At 46.6% G+C, this 19,327-nt stretch overlaps 1 protein-coding gene across 4 annotated transcripts in view; it reads left to right on the top strand.

The window, feature by feature from the left end:
- The window catches only part of BPNT1 (3'(2'), 5'-bisphosphate nucleotidase 1), a 148,059-nt gene that overhangs the window by 6,343 nt on the left and 122,389 nt on the right, over positions 1 to 19,327 (top strand). For 2 of the 4 annotated variants that reach the window (XM_063919134.1, XM_063919135.1), the window contains exon 2: positions 15,990 to 16,130. The exons of the other annotated variants lie outside the window; for them this stretch is intronic. In XM_063919134.1, coding sequence (XP_063775204.1) covers positions 16,070 to 16,130 — 61 coding nt within the window. In that variant the 5' untranslated portion in view covers positions 15,990 to 16,069. The remainder of the gene's footprint in view (positions 1 to 15,989; positions 16,131 to 19,327) is intronic. 4 annotated transcript variants of the gene reach the window in all.

The raw sequence follows: 19,327 nt of genomic DNA, 5'->3' as shown, positions 1-19,327 counted from the left end.
CACCCCCTTTGGTTTGGGCCTACCCCTGTCTCCTCCTACATGGTGCCCCAGGCACTGCACCTCCGTCATACCTATCTGGCAACTGTCTGCCCTAACTGTTAGACCTAGTGTAGAAGGTCAAAAGAAACGAGAATATTCCCTATATTGGACACACTCGGACTATAATACTTTCATAAAGTCAAATATCTGTCATGATAGATGACCACAAATTCTAAAATATAACTTTTATTAGGATTTTTTAAAACATGAGTGAAATATAGTGCATGTGAATAAAGTTGTGAGAAAATAATAATAAAGTGAATTAAAAGGCTTAGCCACTGTAATTATTGTGTTTCTTCACTGTCTCCAGTATCTGAACAATGTTGCAATATCTGTAGCAATGCTAGTTGCCTTATGTCTGATAATGATACCTTTGTATCTAGGAGTAAAAGGCTCCTGTTATGATTTCACTACACCACCATTATTAGAGTTTTATTCCATGTTTGCAGTGTGCGCGTCACTGACTAATCATGCTTAGGTGGTGAACCATCCTTTTTAAGTGTCTACTATTATTTACTAGGAATTTATTACTCCTAGGAGAATTATTACCCTTGTGCTGCTGCTCTCTATATATGAGACATGTAATTATTCTTCAAGGTGCTCTGTTCTATATAGCAATGCACCTTATTTATAGTTCATGTATCAACACCAATTATACACACATGTAACATATTAGGAAAGTTTTATATATTACATTCCACATAAAAAAATTTAGTGCACTGTTGACATTAGAGCAGTTATTTTAATGTTATCATTACAATGCTCTTATTCTGTGTGCCAAACTATATAGGAAAAGGACAATATATATATATTGTTTATTACATCGAATGAATATCCCACTGCTTGGAGTGAATAAAAGCTGTATGGGATATATATATGAATGTGTCATAAAACTCTATAATATATTTCACACATGTGTATGTGATCGGTGTGGACATATAAATCAACAAGTGTGGATCACAACCACACAGAATAAGAGCATTGTAATGATAACATTAAAATAACTGCTCTAATGTCAACAGTGCACTAAACATTTTTATGTGGAATGTGATATATAAAACTTTCCTAATATGTTACATGTGTGTATAATTGGTGTTGATACATGAACTATAAATAAGGTGCATTGCTATATAGAACAGAGCACCTTGAAGAATAATTACATGTCTCATATATAGAGAGCAGCAGCACAAGGGTAATAATTCTCCTAGGAGTAATAAATTCCTAGTAAATAATAGTAGACACTTAAAAAGGATGGTTCACCACCTAAGCATGATTAGTCAGTGACGCGCACACTGCAAACATGGAATAAAACTCTAATAATGGTGGTGTAGTGAAATCATAACAGGAGCCTTTTACTCCTAGATACAAAGGTATCATTATCAGACATAAGGCAACTAGCATTGCTACAGATATTGCAACATTGTTCAGATACTGGAGACAGTGAAGAAACACAATAATTACAGTGGCTAAGCCTTTTAATTCACTTTATTATTATTTTCTCACAACTTTATTCACATGCACTATATTTCACTCATGTTTTAAAAGATCCTAATAAAAGTTATATTTTAGAATTTGTGGTCATCTATCATGACAGATATTTGACTTTATGAAAGTATTATAGTCCGAGTGTGTCCAATATAGGGAATCTTCTTGTTTCTTTTGACCTTCTACAGTTACTATATTCCTTGGAGCACCTCCCAACACAAAAGGTACATACCTGTATTATTGAATAAAAGGGAAAGGACATAAAACAATACATTAATATAATTTGATTAAAATAAATGTCTGTGCGACCCCTTTTCCTTCCCTGCTAACTGTCAGACCTGCCCTCCAATCCTCCTCTGTTGACCTACGACTCGGGAAACGTACCCTGTCACCTAGGCCTACTCCTTCCTCCTCGTCCGCTACCTGTGCCACAGTGATAGCGGCCAGACCACCAGCCTCTGGATCCTGTGTGGCATCCACTACAGGGAGGCTGCGGGTCTTCCCCAATCTACTGAGCACAGGCAGGGGACCTGCTATGTGCACAGCAACTTGCTGTGTAGGTTCTCCTATGGGCAGAGGTCCAGAGACAACACAACCGCTGGAGTGCCCCAGCTGCCAACGCATGGCACCAGCCTTACAGTTGGTCTGGGCGTCATCCGACATTCCAGACCAGGGTAAGCTCTGTGTCAGGCACTTCAGGGTACGGTCTGTCTCCGGGTTACTGTCCAAAGGGGTTTCGCTGGCAACCGACACTGGTTGCGCAGGAAAGTTCCCTGGGGGGACCAGCTGGACACGTTCCTTATCTGGTCTATCCCCTCCCACTTTCCTGTCTACCCTGTACCTTAACCCTTCCCGCCAGGTCAAACTTCCTGCCCCAACCCTGTCAAGGCCGCTGCCAGAGTGGCGCCTCATGCCTTTCAGGGATGGGTCAGAGAGTTGAGCCTCCCTAAACGCCTGCCTGCGGCCCTCAATCTCTCCTAAATTGGGACACTCTACAGGGGGATCTAGGTGGGGACTACTAGGGTCAATCTGGTAGGGGTCAGTCATGGAAAAGTCAGTGTGGTTTCTCATACTCACCGCCGGAGTTGGCAAACCACTTGGGTCAGGAGCATCATTGGGCACCCCCACAGGATCAAACGAGCTGGAACCGACATCCTTTGCGTTGCTAGGGGACGTAGGCATACCAGAGCCAAAAGGCATGCGGGGTCAATGTACCAATCTAGCCGCTGTAATCTTTTCCTCTGGGCTGGTTGATGCTGTGATTGGCTGTGCTGGCAGTTGTCTAGCAGCTGTAGTCTATTCCTCTGGGCTGGGCTGTGCTGGAGTAGCTGATGTCAACGGTAGTTGTGGAACTTGACTCCGGGAAATGGCGCCAGCAAACGTGGTGACGATCCCACCACCCAGATCATTTCCTAGGACCACATCAGTTGGGAGACCATCCATGACGGCAACTTCTCGCAACTCTGGTCCAGCTCCCCAGTCCAGGTAGACTCTTGTCATGGGAACCTCTTTCTCCGTTCCATCTGCCAGGGTGACCATGGCAGTGCGACCCTTCAATACTGCAGCAGGATCTATAAGGTGGGGGCTCACCATAGTGATTGAGGCCCCAGAGTCTCTTAGGCCTTCCCCCTGCAGTGGTCCCACGTGGACCGGCTGCAGGTGCCTCCACATATTGTTTGGCCATGCAGGTGACTCTCTCCGCAGAGTGCACCTGTCTCTCGCCACACTCCATCGGACTGACTGGAGGGGGAACAGTCTCTGTAGGCTCATCTCCACTCTTCAAACAAGCGAGCCGGGCTCCAGTACTTGGATTTGGGGCACGAGTCTAGGGTGCTTGGGATGCAGGACAGTTCATCCTCAGATGTCCGATTTTCCCACAGCCATAGCACTTCTTCTCCAGTCGTGGCACCGATGATCTCTGATCACTTGCAGGGACACTGCGGTGCGGTTGCTGGCCAAGAGCACCCGGGTTGGAGGACGCTTGTCTTCGGGGGTGATGAGCTGAAGAGGGGTGTACCCCTGGTGGTACAGTCTTTTGGGGCTGGCTGCTGGTTGGGCGCTTCTGCCCCTGTGGCCGAATTGCCACATACTTGTCGGCTAACTGGGCAGCCATCTTTAAGCTGCTGCGTGTTGGCAGGTCTGTGGTGTTGCAGGGAGGCTGCTGCGTGTTGGCAGGTCTGTGGTGTTGCAGGGAGGCTGCTGCGTGTTGGCAGGTCTGTGGTGTTGCAGGGAGGCTGCTGCGTGTTGGCAGGTCTGTGGTGTTGCAGGGAGGCTGCTGCGTGTTGGCAGGTCTGTGGTGTAGCAGGGAGGCTGCTGCGTGTTGGCAGGTCTGTGGTGTAGCAGGGAGGCTGCTGCGTGTTGGCAGGTCTGTGGTGTAGCAGGGAGGCTGCTGCGTGTTGGCAGGTCTGTGGTGTTGCAGGGAGGCTGCTGCATGTTGGCAGGTCTGTGGTGTTGCAGGGAGGCTGCTGCGTGTTGGCAGGTCTGTGGTGTAGCAGGGAGGCTGCTGCGTGTTGGCAGGTCTGTGGTGTTGCAGGGAGGCTGCTGCGTGTTGGCAGGTCTGTGGTGTTGCAGGGAGGCTGCTGCGTGTTGGCAGGTCTGTGGTGTTGCAGGGAGGCTGCTGCGTGTTGGCAGGTCTGTGGTGTAGCAGGGAGGCTGCTGCGTGTTGGCAGGTCTGTGGTGTAGCAGGGAGGCTGCTGCGTGTTGGCAGGTCTGTGGTGTAGCAGGGAGGCTGCTGCGTGTTGGCAGGTCTGTGGTGTTGCAGGGAGGCTGCTGCGTGTTGGCAGGTCTGTGGTGTAGCAGGGAGGCTGCTGCGTGTTGGCAGGTCTGTGGTGTTGCAGGGAGGCTGCTGCGTGTTGGCAGGTCTGTGGTGTAGCAGGGAGGCTGCTGCGTGTTGGCAGGTCTGTGGTGTAGCAGGGAGGCTGCTGCGTGTTGGCAGGTCTGTGGTGTAGCAGGGAGGCTGCTGCGTGTTGGCAGGTCTGTGGTGTTGCAGGGAGGCTGCTGCGTGTTGGCAGGTCTGTGGTGTAGCAGGGAGGCTGCTGCGTGTTGGCAGGTCTGTGGTGTAGCAGGGAGGCTGCTGCGTGTTGGCAGGTCTGTGGTGTAGCAGGGAGGCTGCTGCGTGTTGGCAGGTCTGTGGTGTAGCAGGGAGGCTGCTGCGTGTTGGCAGGTCTGTGGTGTTGCAGGGAGGCTGCTGCGTGTTGGCAGGTCTGTGGTGTTGCAGGGAGGCAGCAGTCTCCCTGCTCTCTTCTGCCTGTGCGGGTGTGTAGGGGGGAGCAACCACCTCCTCTGGATTTACCCCTAGCTGAAGGGCCAAAATCCCATGTTTAAAAAAAAATATCATTGAATTTGCGTAAGGGGGCGTGGCCACGAGGGCCCAATTAGGCCACGCCCCCAAACCAACAGCAGGCACAGCAATGAGATAGGGTTCCTGTCTCAAGTGCCCTGGGCCCCCCGGACTCATAATCCGCCGCTGGGGGCATGCCAGCAGCTCACAGAGCGCTGGGCATGCCCCCTCACTGACGAAATCAGGGGCGTGGCTCGCGATCAGTTGGCCATGCCCCCTTTTTGCTGTGCGTGTGTCCCTCCTGCCTGAAGACAGCTGGGAGGTATGCACCCCTGCCTGTGCCACGCCCATACCATCTGCTTCTGCTCCAAGTCTCCTATGGATTTGCCCAGATCTGTGACTCATTTGACTAACTCCGCCCAGTGTTGTGACTCCGCCCAGCGTTAGCAAATGAGGCACAAAGTCACAGATCTGGGCTATTATATAGGAGATATATATATATATATATATATATATATATATATATATATATATATATATATAATAAGCGTGTGTACATGAGTTGTTAAAAGTTTCTGTGTTTTCCCTGTCAGATCTACCCATTATAGCGATTTAGTACATGTGTGTCGACATGTGTGAGTGCTCTGCCACAAACAGCTATGGGAATCCCTCTGTCGGCATTGCCGACTCCTGAGGGTATTTGAGTCAGTAGATGACGTGTCAGCATGTTGGTAGTTGTAAGCTTTTCCAAAGTAAACACTGTATGGGAGACACAGCAGTATGTGGGTGACCCGGTCGGCACCAACTGTTATGACTGGGTGTAAATTAACATGATAATGTAAAAAACCTATACCTGTATGTATGTATGTATATATATATATATATATATATATATATATGTATGGTACGGTTCCATTGAGCTGTAGCTCGAGCACAGATGTGGTAGTATTTGTGGGGGAGTGATATTAAAATTATGTATATATTTCCCTCAGGCCCCTCGGGGTCGCAAGAATGTTATTGCCCGGTTACTACTCCCTGTTGTCGACGATTACTATGTCTTATGTCGTCCATAATGTTTCCTGGCTAGAGCCACAACATTGGCATTCAGTACATGTTCATACACATTCAGAACACATAAATGTCACTAGGGACCGTGCTGTTCCTGACAAAATACATATATGTATGATGTGTATATATAGAATATGTGTGTATATGTGTATTTAAATATGTATATTCATATTACGATTTCTAATGAATGCTGAAGTAACCGTATTCCTTCTCATGTGCTGGTCGCTCTGTTGATAAAGCTCTAGGTCAGCCGTGACGAGATATTCTCAAATCCTCACGAGGAGTCCGAGTGTTTATTCTTCTCCCGCCGTGGATAGAATAAAGTGAATGTCTACCCCTGGTCTACACGGGGCCCTGTCACCAAGGATCGTATACAGAAAGCTAAGTTATAATTTTAATTATATGCTTTGATGATATTTGCATTACATACACATGGGGGAGTGTTTCATTCAGAAATGGTTGGGTACCTTGGCATCCGATATAATTACCCTAGAGAGAGAGGGGATATTCCTTAAGTTGGGTCTTCTCTAGGACATTGCAGCATGCTGCCGTGCGACTACAAGAGTATCTTCCCTATGAAGGTGTAACCTGGTTTAGGGATGGCTTTGTTAAGTGGATCTCGGCAGATACCTCTGGTAAGTCTACCTTCTTGTGCTATGTTCCATCACAACGGTTGGTGATGCATTTTTTGTAGGATGCAGTCATATTGACCGGTTGGATACCGTTTATTTTTCCCCTTCTTTGCAGGTAGAGGAAGGTGAAAAGGTAAGAGGTCTGAAGCCTTTTCAAGTCGTAGAAGCAGATATCGTCCACTGTTTCTCCCACATCCACCGCATGTCGCTGGGTCTATCTTGCTGGAACCCACACCGGTGGGAACTTGTTTAATACTTCTCAGTCAGTCCTAGAATGGACTTGGACCAGTGAGTTAAGAATAGAGTCCAAAGTGGGACATACTGGAGTTTCCAGATGATTCCCCTCACTGATTTTTCAAATAGATCTTACCGATTCTCCTCTGGACGGGGAGGTAGTATGCACCCCATACAAGAGTTGGTTCAGGATCGGGACATTGTCCTGCTGTCCCTGTCACAAAAAAAAACAAAAAACGCTGTTATTCAAGCTTTTACGTGCTTCTGAGCCGGACAGCTCGGTCAGAACAATCCCCTCTGAAAAAGCTGTGCACAACAGCGAAACGCGTCAGGCTTGCTTCTCTCCGGTCTAAGGGATTCTGTGGACTCTGATTCCATTTACCATCCATTGGCTAACTTCAGGTCACTTTTGGTCCAAGCTACAAAGGTTAAAGGGGACTCCGTTGAACGTGCTGCACACCATTGCCAACTTGGTGCCATCTTGCTACAAAAGGCCTAACACGAGGAGTATCTTTCCCTTCACAAATACCTTGGGGACTGGTAAATATATGCATAATACCATCTAGGACCACTGCCATCGGTCTGTGACCATACATCTTTATATGGACTGTAGCCCACAGAACTGTATACGTTTATAAAAAATCCCTGATATTTGATCTTGGAGAGAGGATATTATATGAACGCTGCATGTTTTATTATTTTATTGTTATTATTGTTTTTAGAATGTTTATGTGAATTCCAGCCTTGTGAAGCTGGGGGTACGAATGAATATATACATACATATGTATAATTTTTAATCAGAATTATTTCTGTGAATAAATTAGGTTTTTAGATTACCCTGTTTCTCTCAATATAATACACACCATTCAGTTAGCGCTGTTTACTAGTTGTTTTTCTGGGCCAAAAAGATTTCTACTTCAGAAGTTGAACTACAAGATGGAATCTCTCAGGGCAGGGATCTCCAACCTGTAAAAGAAGAAAGAGGGTTTAAATGCGGTTTCATCCGCATTCTTTTTTCTTGGCTTTGCTATTCAGGATTGTCATTGTCATTTCACCGGAGTGATGGCAGTATGATAGTTTGCCTTCAATAGTAAGAGCCATTATTATTCTGTACTGGGACGCTCTCCTGACTACGGCGAGGTCAAGAAACAAGTGGTACAAATCGTTATTTCTCGCTGACAGTTCTTCAACACAGAGAATCGCTGTTGATCCAAACGACGCAGATGTAGGAGTTGGGTATAAGATTAGATACTGAACTGTTAAGAGTTTGTTTTTTCCTGTGGAAAAGAGATCTGAGGATCCAGAGTCGGATCAGATTTGCAACAGTGTAAACCCATCAATACGTTCCGTTGATTAAGAAGATGGTTGCGGCCTACGAGGCCATTTGTCACGATCCGGGTATCTGGACGCCATTTCTTACCCATCAGATGCCTCCTAAGGCTGGCTCAGCGCTCCAGGACCGGATCCCATCTGTTATCCTGATGTGTACATTCCTGTATCCTCTCCTGTCACTCTGGGACGCTGTCACAGTAAACGCCATATTACACCTGGCATGGCGTCTCCCGCGGCCTCCGCCGCCGTCCCTGAACTTCTGCATGCAGAGTGTCTGAGTGGCGATTACGTCAGCCGCGGCCTCCGCTGTGTCCGCGTGGTTGGATGTGCATCTGTCAGCCTGGCGCCTCCTGTCTCCGGTGGCCGGCGCCGCCATTACTGTTTTCATTACCACATGGATTACAAACCAAACTTCCCTCCAAGTGTCTGCATGGGCGCAGCCATCTTGGATTCTGTCAGCTGATCATTTCCACCAATCTGTTCTCAGTATTGATAATCTGCATAATTGCCTAGCCAATCCCTTCCTTGCTGCAGGTATAAATACACTGTGCCTGAGCAAGGAAGGCGTCAGTGCTTTGGTTGTCAAACCTAGTTCCTGTTTGTCTCTCTCCTGTGATTGTCTTCCAGGTTCCAGCTCCTGTCTCAAGACTTCCACCATAGAGACCCGCACCAGCATTCCACCTGCGGTGTAGCCTGACTCTCCAATCCATTGTGGATTCATCTGTTTCCAGCTACAACATTACCTGCTTCCAGCTCAGCTTCCAGCAGAGTACAGCTTCCCTTAAAGGGCCGGTGTCCTTTCTACACTTTACCACTCTCCACCGGTATTATTATTTCTCCGCTCTCAAGTTCTACATTTCAGTTCATATTTCATCGCTCCCAAGTTCATTTATTATTTAACTGGTTCCAGCCAGTATCCACTCCGTGCTAACAACAGTCTGGTTCCAGCCTGTATCCACAGCAGCTGTTTTATCTTCAGCAACCCAGCTTTTCCTGGAACACCAGCTGGCACAATCCTGGGTTATCTCCATTGCTACAGTCGGGCCTGGTAAGGACTTTCCATCTAGAAGATCATAAGAACTATCTCACACTACCAGTGCCCTGTGGCTCCTGCCATCCTGTAGTACCCAGGAACTGTATTTATTCTTTGCTGACTTTTACGGTTTCTTTTACTGCTGCTATGTTGCGGAGTTGTCATAATAAACATCATTGACTTTTATCCAAGTTGTCGTGGTCACGCCTTCGGGCAGTTATTATTCATGTTACTTACATGTCCAGGGGTCTGATACAACCTCCCAGGTTCCGGTACATCTCAGCCCCTACAACTGAGGCTGCCTCCCGTCAGCTCAGGCCCTCAGTTGTGACACCATTCGGTGAGCAGGTCAAATGCCAGAGTGGTTTTGCGGGACTAGTTGGAAATGTGGTCTGGGTCTCACATGCACATGCACCAGAAAATAATCCTATTTTCCTGGACCAGGATATTTCTCCTGTGGTGGCTGCACAGTTATCACCTCCTAGAGGGACGAAGGTTCGGGATCCAGGATTAGATCCTGGTGTCCATGGATACAAGTGTCCGAGGCTGTGGAGCAGTCTTGCCAGGGGAAGAATTTCCAGGGGAAAAGGACAAGCCGGAAAGCTTGTCGGCAATAAGCATTCTTGAATTAAGAGCTATTTACAACAGAACATCTTCTTCGCGATCTGCCCGTCTTAATTCTGACGGACGACTTAACAGCAGTAGTGTAACTAAGCCGCTAGGGCGGAACGAGGAGCAAAGCGGCAATGGCAAAAGCCGCAAAAGTTTTCCGCTTGGCAGAAAGGCATGTAAACGCTCTTATTAGCGGTCTTCGTTCCGGGTGTAGACAACGGAGAAATAGACTTCCTCAGCAGACACGATCTCCATCCAGGAGAGTGGGGTCTTCATCAAGAAGTTTTCACAGAAGTGACAAGTCTTTGGGGAATTCCTCAATTAGACATGATGGCATCTCACCTCAACAGGAAACTTCAGGGATATTGTTCCAGGTCAAGGGAGACTCAAGCAAAAGCGGTGGACGCCCTCGTGACACCATGGGTGTTTCCATCGGTCTATGTGTTCCCTCCACTTTCACTCTTTTCGAAGGTGATAAACATAAGGAAAACAAAGATTCAGGCGATCCTCATTGTTTCGGTCTATCCAAGGAGGGCTTGGTATCCAGATCTTCAAGACTTACTCATAGAAGATCCCTGGCCTCTTCCTCTACAAGAGGACCTGTTACAGCAAGGACCGGGCGTGTATCAGGACTTACCGCGGCTGCGTTTGACGGCATGACGGTTGAACGCCATATACAAGCCCGAAATGGTATTTCCGGTGAAGCTATTCCCACATTGCTTCAGGCTAGGAAAGGAGTAACGGCGAAGCTTTACCACCGTATTAGGAGGAAGTATGTGTCTTGGTGTGAATCCAAGAAGGCTCCTATGAAAAAAATTTCAGCTGGGTCGTTTTCTCCATTTTTTGCAAGCAGGTGTGGATGCAGGCCTAAAGTTTGTCTCCATTAAAGTGCAGATTTCGGTCTTATCAATTTTCTTTCAAAAAGAATTGGCCACCCTTCCAGAAATTCAGACTTTCGTGAAAGGAGTGCTGCACATCCAACCTCCATTTGTGCCACAGTGGCACCATGGGACCTTAACGTGGTGTTGCAGTTTCTTATGTCACACTGGTTGGAACCTTTAAGAAAGGTTGAGTTAAAATTTTCTCACTTGGAAAGTGGTCATGCTTTTGGCCTTGGCATCCGCAAGGTGGGTGTCGGAATTAGCGGCTTTGTCTCACAAGAGCCCCTATTTGATCATCCATGTGGATAGAGCAGAATTGAGAACTCGGCAACAATTTCTGCCAAAAGTGGTTTCTGCGTTTCACGGGAACCAGCCTTTTGTGGTGCCTGTGGTTACTGAAGCCTTGGCTGATTCGAAGTCTCTAGATGTAGTCAGAGCTTTGAATATTTGTGTTGCCAGAACGGCTCAGATGGGAAAACAGAGGCTCTGTTTATCCTGTATGCTCCCAACAAAATTGGGGCCCCTGCTTCTAAGCAGACTATTGCTCGCTGGATCTGTGATACGATTCGGCATGCTCATTCGACGGCTGGATTGCCGTTACCGAAGTCAGTGAAGGCCCATTCTACCAGGAAGGTGGACTCTTCTTGGGCGGATGCCCGTGGAGTTTCGGCGGTTCAACTTTGCCGAGCAGCTACTTGGTCGGGTTCAAACACTTTTGCTAAGATTCTACAAGTTTGATACCCTGGCTGATGAGGACCTCATGTTGGCTCAATCGGTGCCACACTCTCCCGCCCGTTCTGGAGCTTTGCTATAAACCCCATGGTCCTTTTGGAGTCCCCAGCATCCTCTAGGACGTATGAGAAAATAGGATTTTAATACCTACCTGTAAATCCTTTTCTCTTAGTCCGTAGAAGATGCTGGGCGCCTGTCCCAGTGCGTACTGTATCTGCAGCTATTGGTGGTTACACTCATGTGGTGTTTCTTTTCAGTCAAGTCTGTTGCTGACGTTGTTCATGCCATGCCATGCGGTATGTTATTATTGGTCGTGTTTACACACAAGTTGTGTTACAATTTCGGTCAGCATATTGCTTTATATTTTTCATGCCGTCGGCTGGTGTTCTATTGAATGCCACGTTCTGCGGCATGTTCGAGGTGTGAGCTGGTATGACACTCACCGTGTTTAAACAATAAAAAAAAAAATTCTTTCCTCGAAATGTCCGTCTCCCTGGGCACAGTTCTCTAACTGGAGTCTGGAGGAGGGGCATAGAGGGAGGAGCCAGTTCACACCCATTCAAAGTCTTATAGTGTGCCCATGTCTCCTGCGGATCCCGTCTATACCCCATAGTCCTTTTGGAGTCCCCAGCATCCCCTACGGACTAAGAGAAAAGGATTTACCGGTAGGTATTAAAATCCTATTTTTCAAAGGATACAAGTTCTTTAAACGATTTCCTCTTTCCTGTCCCACAGACGTTTGTTATCAGTTTAACATTCACTATTGATAAATTTATCACATAGCTTCAAATACGGTTTGTATTTTATTTCCCAAACAAATGTTATTCCTTCCTGCATCTACCATTCAGGACTCATATCAATGAAACCAGCTACATAAATAAATACAGGTTCCCAACCCAATCTGACACTCACAGCCACTACCTGCCGTGCATTGTCCAACATCAAAAAGGGTTTTTGTCCTTCACACCTCTCTACTAGGACAGGGCCATTAGCATGCCACTTCCTATTTCCAGAGGATAGGAGATGATTATTCAGACAGATATAGTAAGTGTATTTTTCCCTTTAAAAAATACAGGTGACCACATCTTGAATATAAATACAGTTAAACATGTAATCCTGCAATTGTGCACAAAGCACTACATATGTCATGTTAAAACACATCATTAAACATATTTTTAAACAGTCCGTAAGTACTTTAGCAGTGACGCCAAGAGCCTATTGTCCAAATGTTGCATGGCAGCTGAGGATTAACCCCTTCAGTGCCGCGGCCGCCATTACACGTGTGGCTCGTTAGTCTCTCCGGCCACACTGGGTGAGGAGGATATATACTGTATACAGTGACTGGAGGAGATGATATATATACTGTATATAGTGACTGGCTGAGGAGGAGAGGATATATCCTGTATATAGTGACTGGAGAAGAGTATATATATTGTATATAGTGACTGGGGGAGAGGTTATATACTGTATACAGTGACTGGAGGAGAGGATATATACTGTATATAGTGACTGGAGGAGAGGATATATACTGTTGACTGGAGGAGAGGATATATACTGTATATAGTGACTGGAGGAGAGGATATATACTGTATATAGTGACTGGAGGAGAGGATATATCCTGTATATAGTGACTGGAGGAGAGGATATATACTGTATATAGTGACTGGAGGAGAGGATATATACTGTATATAGTGACTGGAGGAGAGGATATATACTGTATATAGTGACTGGAGGAGAGGATATATACTGTATATAGTGACTGGAGGAGAGGATATATCCTGTATATAGTGACTGGAGGAGAGGATATATACTGTATATAGTTACTGGAGGAGAGGATATATCCTGTATATAGTGACTGGAGGAGAGGATATATACTGTATATAGTGACTGGAGGAGAGGATATATCCTGTATATAGTGACTGGAGGAGAGGATATATACTGTATATAGTGACTGCAGGAGAGGATATATCCTGTATATAGTGACTGGGTGAGAGGATATATACTGTATATAGTGACTGGTTGAGAGGATATATACTGTATAAAGTGACTGGAGGAGAGGATATATACTGTATACAGTGACTGGAGGAGAGCATATATACTGTGTATAGTGACTGGAGGAGAGGATATATACTGTATATAGTGACTGGAGGAGAGGATATATACTGTATATAGTGACTGGAGGAGAGGATATATACTGTATACAGTTACCGGAGGAGAGCATATATACTGTGTATAGTGACTGGAGGAGAGGATATATACTGGAGGAGAGGATATATACTGTATATAGTGACTGGAGGAGAGGATATATACTGTATATAGTGACTAGGTGAGGAGGAGAAGTTATATACTGTACTGTATATAGTGACTGGGTGTGGAGGAGAGCTTATATACTATATATAGTGACTGGGTGAGGAGGAGAGGATATATACTGTACTGTATATAGTGAATGGGTGAGGAGGAGAGGTTATATACTATATATAGTGACTGGGTGAGGAGGAGAGGTTAAATACTATATATAGTGACTGGGTGAGGAGGAGAGGATATATACTGTACTGTATATAGTGAATGGGTGAGGAGGAGAGGTTATATACTATATATAGTGACTGGGTGAGGAGGAGAGGATATAAACTGTACTGTATATAGTGACTGGGTGAGGAGAAGAGGTTATATACTGTATATAGCAACTGTGTGAGGAGGAGAGGTTATATACTGTGTATAGTAACTGTGTGAGGAGGAGAGGTTATATACTGTGTATAGTAACTGTGTGAGGAGGAGAGGTTATATACTGTGTATAGTAACTGTGTGAGGAGGAGAGGTTATATACTATATATAGTGACTGGGTGAGGAGGAGAGGTTATATACTGTAGTGACTGGGTGAGGAGGAGAGGTTATATACTGTAGTGACTGGGTGAGGAGGAGAGGTTATAAACTGTACTGTATATAGTGACTGGGTGAGGAGGATAGGTTATATACTGTACTGTATATAGTGACTGGGTGAGGAGGAGAGGTTATATACTGTACTGTATATAATGACTGGGTGAGGAGGATAGGTTATATACTGTACTGTATATAGTGACTGGGAGAGGAGGAGAGGTTATATACTGTACTTTATATAGTGTATATAGTGCCTGCAGCAGTGACTGCACTATTATTGTACTGTCACTGCACTATTATTCTATCACTGCGCTATTATTGTACTATCACTGCGCTATTATTGTACTATCACTGCGCTACAGTATATTGCACAGTTATTGTACTGTCACTGCACTATTTTTCTATCACTGCACTATATTGTACTGTCACTGCAATATTATTGTCCTATCACTGCGCTACAGTATATTGCACAGTTATTGTACTGTCACTGCACTATTATTGTCCTATCACTGCGCTACAGTATATTGCACAGTTATTGTACTATCACTGCACTATTATTGTACTGTCACTGCACTATTTTTCTATCACTGCACTATTATTGTACTATCACTGCACTATTATTGTACTAACACTGCGCTACAGTATATTGCACAGTTATTGTACTGTCACTGCACTATTTTTCTATCACTGCACTATATTGTACTGTCACTGCAATATTATTGTCCTATCACTGCGCTACAGTATATTGCACAGTTATTGTACTGTCACTGCACTAGTATTGTCCTATCACTGCGCTACAGTATATTGCACAGTTATTGTACTATCACTGCACTATTATTGTACTATCACTGCGCTACAGTATATTGCAGTTATTGTACTATCACTGCACTATTATTGTACTATCACTGCGCTACAGTATATTGCAGTTATTGTACTATCACTGCAATATTATTGTCTTATCACTGCGCTACAGTATATAGCACTGTTATTGTACTGTCACTGCACTGTTATTGTACTATCACTGCGCTACAGTATATTGCAGTTATTGTACTATCACTGCACTATTATTGTACTATCACTGCGCTACAGTATATTGCAGTTATTGTACTATCACTGCACTATTATTGTACTATCACTGCGCTACAGTATATTGCAGTTATTGTACTATCACTGCACTATTATTGCACTATCACTGCGCTACAGTATATTGCACAGTTATTGTACTGTCACTGCACTATTATTCTATCACTGCACTGTTATTGTACTGTCACTGCACTGTTATTCTATCACTGCACAGTTATTGTACTGTCACTGCACTGTTATTGCACTATCACTGCGCTACAGTATATTGCACTGTTATTGTACTGTCACTGCACTATTATTGTACTATCACTGCGCTACAGTATATTGCACTGTTATTGCACTATTGTTACACTGTTGCTCTGTCAGCATTGCTGTGGCTACACCAGGACTGTCCCAGGCAGTACCCAGATTACTAATGATAGGTCTGTGACAGGACAGCATGGATCCTCCGTGCGCCAAGTGCTACAATACATGCCTGTCCATCTGCATGGTGTTCTGATGTGTGCCACCCCACCTTTCATGTTTTTATGTTACAATAGCGTTTCATTTCGCCTCCTGTCAGTGTGAGGGCAAAGATTAGCTCCAACCAATGCTCGTTCTACAAACACTGTCCATACTCACTATATCTACACTATTATCACTATATAATATATGATCAGCGATTATTCTGCATTGTAACCGGAGTGTGAACTCTAACACTGCAGGAGCTGGGAGTATGAATCAGCAAATGTGGTGTTACTAGGACCCAGAAGACACCTTGCTGAACAGGGAAGGAGTATAAGAAATGCTCTGTAACCCACTTTACTTACTGACGGTGACTTCTGTGTGCAGGAACACACGTGCAGGTAGGTTACCACACAAATGCAGTGCAGATATCTCACATGCTTTATATCCTCACAGGTTCTACGCGATCTGTCTTATAAATCCCACATTTATCCTGACAGTATACTTTACACAGCCAGTACACCGAATATCTGCGCGCTGACTCTCTCTCTGTGCGTGCCGACTCTCTCTCTGTGCGTGCCGACTCTCTCTCTGTGCGTGCCCAATCTCTCTCTCTCTGCACATGTTACATCTGCCCCACCTGCACTACACATGGTTAGTGTTCCTTCTAGGCTGTTTCAGCAGGGTGCTGCACCCTGCCCTTTTTTCAGTGCACCCTGCAGGACCATAAATCGCCCCTTTGTATACAGAATGTAACAGTCGGAGTGCATGTTACAATGCAGTGGTCTACTCCGTCCCATCTCTGACATTGGAACACAATTTCTGTCCTCTGCGAATGGGATAGCAGAGGAGGAAATGACATCACTGCTGTGGCCCCTGTATAACACAGCACTCTGAGAAAGAGGGAAAGAACAGGGTAATCAGTGAGCATGTACTGCTTACACTATGTCCCTAGTAGAAGAACAGACTTATTTTGTACCTATATATTTTAACCCTCTGCTTAACTTTTCATAAGGATTAGCACTACTTCAGTACTGGAAGAAACCTTCATTATCTACTTATTATTTATATGCTACAGCCGATCTTTCATGAAGACTGGACATATACAGTATGTTTCTCAGTACAGATGTTGGGTGTTACATGGGTCTCCTATATGTATGCATCGGTATATGATACACTACGGGGAAAATATATGTATAACAACTATAGACATATGTGCTATGCTTTGTGCGCAAAGCGTCACACCAAAAATGTGCCCTTCAATATTAAAATGTGCCCCCCTCAGTGATCAGCACCCTGCCCTAAATAAATCCTAAAGTGAACATTACATGGTTTTACCCAACTGCTAACAAATTTGCTGCTGCGATCAGGTCTGAATTACCCCCTGTGTGGGCTGAATCTCTCTGCACATCAAACCTCTCTATGTGCCGAAATCTCTCTCTTTCTCTCTCTCTTTCTCTCTCTCTCTTTCTCTCTCTCTCTCTTTCTTTCTCTCTCTCTTTCTCTCTCTCTTTCTCTGCGCAGAATCTCTCTCTGCACTAATGGGGTAATTCCAAGTTGATCGCAGCAGGAATTTTGTTAGCAGTTGGGCAAAACCATGTGCACTGCATGGGAGGCAGATATAACATGTGCAGAGAGAGTTAGATTTGGGTGGGTTATTTTGTTTCTGTGCAGGGTAAATACTGGCTGCTTTATTATTATTACACTGCAATTTAGATTTTAGTTTGAATACACCCCACCCAAATCTAACTCTCTCTGCACATGTTACATCTGCCTCCCCTCCTGCAGTGCACATGGTTTTGCCCAACTGCTAACAAAATTCCTGCTGCGATCAACTTGGAATTACCCCTAAATCTCTATCTGCATTTGCTTTTCTGTTATTTCTTTTGTGGTTTCCAAACTTTTTTGTGTGACGGCGCCGTAGAGTATCGGAATTGTTATCATCGCGCCCGTAGGCCAAAAGTTTCTTATTGAGAAATTTAAAAAATAATATGAAATGAAGTATATAGTGTGTATGTCATCCTTAGGGTCAGTTATACGGTGGGGAGAAGATTTGCCTCTGTCTGTGCACATCTTGTATGATTAGCAGTCACCAGCGCTGGTTTTACCTATTACACCGACCATAAATCATTTACATTCATCCTGGACCAACAACCCCCCCTGCATGTACCCCTAGGCCCCCCTGCATGTACCCCTAAGCCCCCCTGAATGTACCCCTTGGCCCCCCTGCATGTACACCTAGGCCCCCCCCTGCATGTACCCCTTGGCCCCCCTGCATGTACCCCTTGGCCCCCCTGCATGTACCCCTTGGCCCCCCTGCAGGTACCCCTAGGCCCCCATGCATGTACCCCTTGGCCCCCCTGCATGTACCCCTTGGCCCCCCTGCATGTACCCCTTGGCCCCCCTGCAGGTACCCCTAGGCCCCCATGCATGTACCCCTAGGCCCCCCCTGCATGTACCCCTAAGCCCCCCTGAATGTACCCCTTGGCCCCCCTGCATGTACACCTAGGCCCCCCCCCCTGCATGTACCGCTTGGCCCCCCTGCATGTACCCCTTGGCCCCCCCTGCAGGTACCCCTAGGCCCCCATGCATGTACACCTAGGCCCCCCCCTGCATGTACCCCTTGGCCCCCCTGCATGTACCCCCTAAGCCCCCCTGCATGTACCCCTTGGCCCCCCTGCATGTACCCCTTGGCCCCCATGCATGTACACCTAGGCCCCCCCTGCATGTACCCCTAGGCCCCCCTGCAGGTACCCCTAGCCCCCCCCTGCATGTACCCCTAAGTCCCCCTGCATGTACCCCTAGGCCCCCCTGCATGTACCCCTACCCCCCCCCCTGCATGTACCCCTAGGCCCCCCTGATGTACCCCTAGGCACCCCTGCATGTACCCCTAGCCCCCCCCCTGCATGTACCCCTAAGTCCCCCTGCATGTACCCCTAGCCCCCCCTGCATGTACCCCTAAGCCCCCCTGCATGTACCCCTAGCCCCCCCTGCATGTACCCCTAAGCCCCCCTGCATGTACCCCTAGGCCCCCCCTGCATGTACCCCTAGGCACCCCTGCATGTACCCCTAGGCACCCCCCTGCATGTACCCCTAGGCACCCCTGCATGTACCCCTACCCCCCCTGCATGTACCCCTAGGCCCCCCTGCATGTGCCCCTAGGCCCCCCTGCATGTACCCCTAAGTCCCCCTGCATGTACCCCTAGGCCCCCCCTGCATGTACCCCTAGGCCCCCCCTGCATGTACCCCTAGGCACCCCTGCATGTACCCCTAGGCACCCCTGCATGTACCCCTAGGCACCCCCCTGCATGTACCCCTAGGCCCCCCTGCATGTACCCCTAGGCCCCCCTGCATGTATCCCTAAGCACCCTTCATGTATCCCTAGGCCCCTCTGCATGTACCCCATGGCACCCCTGCATGTACTCCTAGGCCCCCCTGCATGTATCGGGGGGGGCGCCGGACGCGGTCATTTGGACTATTACCTAATAACCCTGTGTTACCTATATACATTATCTTAGCCTGCTGCAATATATTAAAGTGCAATGGGCTCCGTGATACACTGGAACTGTTAATGCCCGGAGACGCCGGCAGTCATTTG

Source organism: Pseudophryne corroboree, chromosome 4 (assembly GCF_028390025.1).
Source record: "Pseudophryne corroboree isolate aPseCor3 chromosome 4, aPseCor3.hap2, whole genome shotgun sequence".
Classification (NCBI taxonomy): Eukaryota; Metazoa; Chordata; class Amphibia; order Anura; family Myobatrachidae; genus Pseudophryne; species Pseudophryne corroboree.
The sequence above is the reverse complement of the archived record's forward strand: the minus strand, read 5'-3'. Positions and strand labels throughout refer to the sequence as shown.